Genomic DNA, 8,444 nt, shown 5'->3' with positions numbered 1-8,444 from the left:
GGTTATTATTATGGGAAGTGATAATGAAATAAATAAAAGATAAAGATAAAATAAAACCAAAAACTTGATGGACGTTGGTTTATAAAAAGAATTGGGGTTCTGTCTCTGGTCATAAGGTTCTTTTCACGGTAACCCATCAAGAACGTATGAGAAGAGAAAGAAAGACAAAGAGATAGATTGGGAAACGGTGGTTGAAGAGCACACAAGATTACAAATTTGAAGAACGCATATTCACAGGATCTCTCATGGATGAAGGTCAGTGCTCTATTATGTTTTATGGAGTGAGAATCATAACTCTTAGATCCTTAATTAGTTTTACATGTGGTATCAGAGTAAGGTTGTAGGATTTATGATCCTCCTATTATGTGATGTTTCTCCCTTATGATGTTTTTCCCTAATGCTATAAACCCTAATTTAATTTTATCCCAAATCTTCATGAACTCTAATTATTATTCAAGGATTTATAATTTAAATACTTTATGAATATTTTTAAATTATGTATGAACACTGCCGCTGCCACTGGCACCCCATTCTGCTGCTGCCACAAACAAGTTATGATTTTCATAATGATTCTATTTGTTATTCCTAAATATGAAAGAGTGAGAATTGAACAATTATTCTTTTAATAATAGATAGTATTTAATTTAATTTATATATATATATATATATATATATATTAATTTAAATAACTCTAATAATTATTTATTTTCCTAGCACAGAAAAATGTAAATTCTAAAGAAGGGCGATAATATACAAACATTACATTTTCTACTCTACACCTATGCAACACAAATGAATACTTTTTTTTTTGTTTTAAAATATAAAATAAATTGACATTCATTAAGTAAAAAAAAGTTAAAATATTAGTATTTTATTAAATATTGAAATGCAATGGAAAATTGGAAAATCGAAAGATATATATATTTATAATTTTCGTTGGTATAAAAGAGTGATGATACACATAGACATAACATAGAAAGGAAAACATAAGTGCGTGGCACATAAAATTGTAGAAACTGAGACTATACATAGCAACCGTTGCTTTTCTTTTGCCTCTCTGTCTCTCTTTTCGTACTTCATCTTCATCTAAATATGGTTCTCGGTAGTTTCTGTCTGGTTTTAAATGTTTGAAGGTAACCAATAACTTTTTTCTGCTTATTTCTTGGGTTAAAGGATCAGTATTAACAGCAAAATTTCTTTTAGAAAAAAACGCATTGGCACCAATGCACATTATTGACGACTCTAAGTTAAGTTGGTAACGGTATCTGCCACGCCATGAATATGTAAGGTTAAGGTCCCACGCCACTGTGAAAAGAAAAAGGCTAAAAGTGAAAGAAGAACGATAGAAAAAGAATTAGAAGATACATATATGATAGGGTAAATGAAACACTGTTTTTTTTTTCTCTTCTTTTTACTGGTTCTGAAAACACCATTTGAATATATAAATGGGTCTATTAAACTTCATCTCCACTTCTTGCTCTTTACGTCTTTTCCTCAAACTCACTCTGACCTTCATATAACAGAGATACAGAAAGATATAAAAACTATTCATGACTGTGTGGTTTAAAGTTCCATCATTATCCTACATAGTTTACTAAATAGAGGTTGAATTTGAATACAAAAATAGGTTAGTTTGTGCCGTTCTGGAAAGAAAGTGTTAAGAGAAGCAGGTGGACTGGGATATATGAATTGCAGGTTGAAGACATTGTTTGAGAAGCACTCACACCGACATTTTTGTTCTGGCTAAGACATCCCATGACTAGCTGACGAAACACAGACACGGAGAGAGCTTTTGTCTGGATTGGCCACTGCTGGTCGTGTTGCTTTATTCGTTGTTGAAAGGCAGCATTGGTCCTTACAAAAGTTATCATCTGCTTTTTCTTTTTTAAAAGATAACTTCATTTATTCTCAGTGCTATTGTAATAATAAAGTTAGTAATTATTAGCGTTTCAACACATGCATTCAGTTACCTCTGAAGCGCACGGATAACTCCACTGTCGATGGTGAGCCAGATTTACATCATAATACGTAGAAAAAAGTTTGCATTTATCTTCACCACTCTTTTCCTTTTCCTTTTGTTTTCAAGTGCATAATAATATAATAATATCACCTAAAATCATGCATTCATTATTTGTGTTTGTTTCTTGCATCCTTCTTCTGAACAAGTTCTAGAACACTCACCCACTTCAGGTCGGTCCAATTGCATGGTTTTGAGTGGGATTTTGGCGTCTTCTAAGACTGCTTATCTTACTTCAACTTTCGACCTCAAAAACAAACAAATATGTGTACGTCCCAGCTTATGAATCTAATTTCATAATTACAACAACATCGTAAAGTCTTAGTCTTGCCTGTTGACTCATGTCGAATGTATATTTTCTTTACGAGTTTTCTCTCTTCCTATTTTTCTCTCCCATTCACACTCATTTTTGACTTGGAGCTTCTGTAACTGAATACTCTTAACTGAAAATTCGCATCGCGATAAGGAAACTTCCTACTACGAATATGCTGAAAGTACAATGATTGGAGCTTCCTCGGAATTCTGATTTTGCGACAATTTTGAGGACAGGTAAGGATCCATCCATGGACGTTAAATGACTGTCGACACAATCAAGTTTCTGATAAGTTTTTCTCAGAATAAAGCTTGAGTGCGTGCGAAACCTCATAGCAACTGAAGTACCAGCAAATGCACGGAAGAGAGAAAGAAAAAAGAAAAGAAAAAAGGAAAGAGTGACTTACCATAAAGTTTTTTATTGTTCACGTTATCTGTTTATCGGCTCCAAGAAGCACGACACAATGAACCTTTGTATGCAAAACCATGTTTATGACTTTGCATTAAGATAATGTAAACTTGTATAGAGAGGCTGCAAGATACGAGAAAAGTGCTCAAGCTTGAAATTTCTAACAAAGTTATCCCGAGAAACACTGCCTCGATAAATGTTAGTGTGGATAGGTGGCACGTTCTTTAATACTGTATATAGCAGTATCACTTTTCCTCTGTCTTGATACCTTTGCTTTATCGTGCTTCTAGCTTATCGCCATACATGAACGAAATGGAACACTAGTGTGAGTTACCGAGCATGATATGAAGCATGTAAGAGAGTAACAAAACTGAAGAGAGAAAAAATTGAACCGAATGATATCGCGCAGTAAACAAACAAAACACAATACATGCACACACTGTTTTACAAAGAAAGCTCAATAGAACACAGAAGACACTTGGCTCCATGAAGAAACATAAACAAAACCAATGACAAGAAAATATACAATTGAAGACTAAATTCTACCAGCCTGATTTCTGTTAACACTGACGCGTGAAGACGATGGAGTGCTGCCATCCTAGAACTGATATAGAAATATAAGTTTAATGGTACAGTTATTTTTTGGATCAATAACTAAACGAGTTCAATCATGTCGACAGAGAGAGTGACTTGATTAGATGGAAACTCATTCAGCTATTGATAAAAAAAAAAAATAACAGTACCAAAACCCTTACATTTCTGTGTCTAACATAGAATTTCTCTTTTCTCTAACCCATCAAAGTTACAAGAGATGACTAGCGGAAGAAGATGCAAGACCAGATAAATCCGTCCACGAATAGTAATGGTTACTATTTTCTGACACACTCAAAGGAGATCTTGACAAATTTAAACCACCGTTGTATTCCAATTTAACCCGTGGTGGCAGCTGAGTAACCCTAGAACTTGCAGCAATATCTCCAACCAAGCCTTCAACACTTTCAGTTTGAAAAGGGTAGGAAGAAACAGCAGAAGCTGAGTCAAAACCATTCAAGAAAGGGAATTGCTGAAACCGCCACTGTTCCAATCCTCCTCCAGCAGCAGTAACACTTGAACCATGACTCTGGCCACCAATTTGAAACCCCATATGCGAACCGTTCTGAGCTTGCATCTCACGCAAGTTAACACCGGCGTTCCCTGCACCATAACGGTTCATACTCTGAAGAGAGGCCATGAAAGGTTGTGGGAATCGACCAATAAGTTCAGGCATCGCGCTTGTGGGATTGGGAAGTGATGATTTCTCAGTAGGAACCGGAGATTTGGAGCGACTCCTTTTGTTCTTCTTGTTCCTCCGACATCCTCCGCCGACAGGAACGTTCCTGAGAGCACCACCTCTTGTCCAATAACGCCTGCAAGTCTTGCAAAAGTGGCGCGGCTGCGAGAGGCTGTAGTTGTTGAAGTAGCAGAACTTTGTGTTGGTGGAGTCGCACCGAGGACACTTGAGAGCTCCTTCCTGAGCCGGAATCTTGGACCGATCCGCCATCAAACCGGGCCGGATTGAGCCTGCGGCTTCATGAACTCCGACGTGAGGTTCCTGTGGCTGTTGAGGCATCGGAGGAAGCAGCTGGGGACTGTTACCGCCATTTGCCTGATGTTGATTTTGTTGCTGCAGAGCAAAAGAAAGAGAGAAAAATAGTATGAAAAAAAATCTGGTATATTCAGGAAGATTAGATTGCAAAGAAGGAATAGGAATATTAATGAGTTATCTTTTTGTGATTTTGTTTTAGGGTTTGGAAAACTGTGGCTGAGATTTGAGGGAATTGAAACCTTACTTGCTGCCAATTGGGAGGATCTAAATAGACTGGAATAGAAGAGAAAACCATGGTGCTTCAATCTTTTTGTGTGTGTGAGAGTGTTTGTTTTTTTTTTTTTTGTTTCTTTTTTATAAAGTTTGATGGGTCTTTAGGGAGAAGGTGGAGGTAGAATCGCACTAGGTAGAGGGAATAGCAGATGCAAGAAAGTAAGGGAAAAAGAAGAGAGGATGGAGAAGAGGAAAGCAAGAAGAGGCTTTACTTTGTTTGCTTTGCGCTTATTCTCCCATTCTCATCTCTTTTTGTTTTATTATATTTTAGGGTTTTGAGTGGAGCAAGTATCTTAACCTGTAAGCTTCTTTTTGACGCGTTCTTCCTCTCAAATTTTGTTCGTAGAAAAGCGATGGTGGCTCCCATGCATGGAAACATTCAATTAACATATATCATACTCTTCTCAAAATTCAATCTTAATTCTCATTCTATTCAATACTACTCGTTATTGCTTCAACTTAATCACACACAAATTAACACCAGTTTCTTCTGCTGCATAATTGTGTATAAAGTTCAGAAGACAAGGGTAAAAGTAATTTGCAGTAACTTGTTTGCAGCTTTTCTCTTTATGTTATTTGATATTAAAATTGACTGCCAGTAAAAAAAAATTCCAAATCAAAGTTATTACTACTGTATAGGAATGAAAAATTATTCTCTGTGAAACAAACAAGAAAGGTGATTTTGAGTCTGTGGGTAAATTCAAATTATTAAAGTCTACATGAAAAAAAAATGAATTATAACAGATTATTAAAATTGTAAAAATGTCGAAAGATGAATAATTCTTAATCATGCAACAAGAATAGTAATAATCACGTACACATGTTGCAGTAGTTTTTGACTTCTGCCTCATTCACAGCACAGTGATTAACCATAATTATCCGAGATTCATAAACACATATTTACCACAAATGATGATGGCGTGTCTTTTCATTCCCAACCAAAAAAATCGACAGTTTTCAAGATCTGCGACCTTCAAATTATTATTAAAATAGTAATTTCCGAATATTTACACCATTTTCCGAATATTTTTTCAAGAACTAACATTTCGAAACACACTTGTTTGAAAATAAAATAAAATTGCAGTGTATTTTTTTTTTTTTAATTTAAAAAGGTTAAAAGGTAGTGTAACAAAAAACATATAATATGTGAATGGCATTTTTGCAAAATTTTAACTTAAAGCTCTTTTTCTCTTGTTTTATCCATCGTTGTCTGTTCCGATTACTTTTTGGAACATGTTTAAGAGTAAAATGCGAGAATAGGAACAAAGGTGTAAACACAGAAAGTGTTGGAGCATTCGTCATGTTTAAGCTTATGAAATCAATTTCACACAGTAGTACAAAGATTTAATCAAATGACAGAAAAAAACATGATTTGCAAAGATTGTGGTCCAAGGAACAATAATTAAAGAAAACCAGTAAAGTGGTAATTCAGAGGGAAAACGCAGATTGAAAAAAAAAAAAAAAACACTTGCAAAGCAAAACCCTAAAATATAAAGTAATTGGCACTAGCTAGCCTGTAATTGCTTTACTTTTTTGATACTTAGGGCCAGTAAAGTAGTGGCTTAAAGTTGTGGTTAGATCCTTTTTGGGCACAGCACCAACACCAGTGACATCACTGAGTAAGCTATAAACTACTGATAAAAGACAAAGTAAACAAATCAGATATTCCTCAAAGAAAAAACATGCCAAATTTATTAATTCAACGTCACAAATTTTATGTGTTAAGGCCACTAAAGTTTGAGCCACAACAACATTTTGTCTACTTCTTAAAAGTAAAGGAAATGTATTTTTTATTTTTATTTTTGTGTGAATGCGCACATGTTCACAACTTTTTTGTCTAATTTATTGGAATTTATTATAATAAATGTTTCTTTTTCAGCTCCAGGGGAATTTTTTTTTTTTCTGATAGAAATTAGAAGATGATGATTTCTATTCCTGTAAAGTGTTGGAGATCCGCATTTAATGTTGGAATGACCAACTGAGAACTAATTTGGAAGATTGTTTTAGGAACTTAAACCATTAATTATCGCTTAATTAATTCCTAAAGAAAATTTCTTTGAACATGGGATTATATAATTTGAGTATTCTCTCCACTTTAAATTTGTTGAAAAATTTAAAGCAAAAGGAAATTACCTTTATTGAAAAATTAAAAGCAAAAAGAAAAGAAAATAAACAACAACAATGTCGAACTAAAATTTACAATCAAATTGTAAAGTTTTCAAATATTATTATGATGTTTAAAATTTTAATCAAATTATGTTTTTAAAATGAAATTTTAATTTATTATTAGACAGTAAATAATTTAATAATTTAATATATTGAATGCTCAATTCAGTTATTTCGTTATAACCTACCTTTGTCCTTAGAAAGTACCTATCCTATTCACGTCTTTTTGTTTTTCCTTTTCTATTATTTTATTATTGGAAAATGTTGTTTGACAAAATATCATTTTAAATATAAATATTTAAATGCAGACAAAAAATGCAATGAACCGTTAAAAAGGTATAGTATTTTGATGTGAAAAATAATATAATATTCAATGAATTTATTTATTTCATTTTATTTTTGTTAAGAAGTGAATTTTAGTCTAACTTAATATCACACAATTAACTTATAAGATAATTTTTGCACTCAGTTATATATTGTAAATTAATCTTATATCGTGAAATGTCTAACAATTTTAAGATAAATTTTGAAAATTAATCTTGTCTAATGCATTATTGGTAAAAATTGATAAAAAGTTTTCTTTAGTGGAAAGAAGAAGTGACAGTTCTCAACTCATATATTTAGATTTATAGTTTTCAAAGTTTTTTATTTGAGAACAAAACCGAAGATTAATATTACTAATGATTAAGAAAATTTTAATTATTTTACACGATTTATTCGTGTAAAATAAGAGTGATAATTAATGTGGAAAGGAAAACAAGTTTATCCAGACTTTAGTAATTTTACATAAAAATTAAACATTAAAAATAAATTTCTTTTAAATATATTATTTAATGTTTTTAAATTATTGGTTATAGTTGGTGAATTTGTAAGAAATTTGTTTGGAATAGTTTAAGTGTGAGTCAAAAAGTTTTACAATGGATAAAAAAAACAAATTTAAACACTATATTAAAATAAAAATCCATAACACAATTTGTCTTAAGATTTTAGATAAAGATAGTGTCAAATATTTTATATGTATAATACTAATGTCATATATATCTAGAATCAGAATCTTTCAAATAACCGTAATCAATATGCGAAAGAATATATAACCCAATATTATACTTTAGTTTTTCAAATCTTTCTCTAACAAAAATATCTCAATATTTTTTTCTTTGATCTTCGCACCTTTTTTCGTAATTTACTGAATAGTCTTTCTTGTTATCCAAACAAATTAGTTAGGTGTGAAATAGTAAAAGTGAAAGAGAGAGTGGGCATAGATTGTGCATGGAAGTGGGGGTGGTGGGGTCAAAGTTTGGCCTTTGGCATGTAATTTATTTATTTATGGTCACAAAATATAAACAAACAAATAAATAAATAAATAATTTAATATGATGCATCCATGCACCAAATCATCAATCATTTTGTCATCAGATGCTCTTGGTCGGGAATCGTTACTGCCACGTCGACATCCGGGACCCACTATACCACTCTACGGAATCGTATGCTTCTACTTCCTACTCGTATCTTTGACAATTTATTCATGTCACAATTTTAAATAAAATCAAATTTTTATTTGTAATATAAACCGTCATATTCAGATAAATATAGCACATCATCATTACCAATAAAGATATAAAAATTATGTCCTCTCTTTTTTATGGGTAACATTGAAAAAATAAAAAGAATCCTGAGAAATT

At 32.4% G+C, this 8,444-nt stretch overlaps 1 protein-coding gene across 1 annotated transcript; it reads right to left on the bottom strand.

Moving 5' to 3' along the window:
- Positions 1–3,115: 3,115 nt before the first annotated feature.
- Positions 3,116–4,835, bottom strand: LOC114186195 (dof zinc finger protein DOF3.6-like). The gene is made up of 2 exons (XM_028074236.1): positions 4,568–4,835; positions 3,116–4,401 (listed from the first exon to the last, which is right to left on the bottom strand). The coding sequence occupies exons 1-2, from the start codon at positions 4,616–4,618 to the stop codon at positions 3,541–3,543; spliced, it is 912 nt and encodes a 303-aa protein (XP_027930037.1). The 5' UTR covers positions 4,619–4,835; the 3' UTR covers positions 3,116–3,540.
- Positions 4,836–8,444: the final 3,609 nt, after the last annotated feature.

The sequence above is a fragment of the Vigna unguiculata genome, chromosome 5 (genome assembly GCF_004118075.2).
Source record: "Vigna unguiculata cultivar IT97K-499-35 chromosome 5, ASM411807v1, whole genome shotgun sequence".
Lineage (NCBI taxonomy): Eukaryota > Viridiplantae > Streptophyta > Magnoliopsida > Fabales > Fabaceae > Vigna > Vigna unguiculata.
Note: the sequence above shows the minus strand (reverse complement) of the source record. Positions and strands in the feature narration are given on the sequence as shown.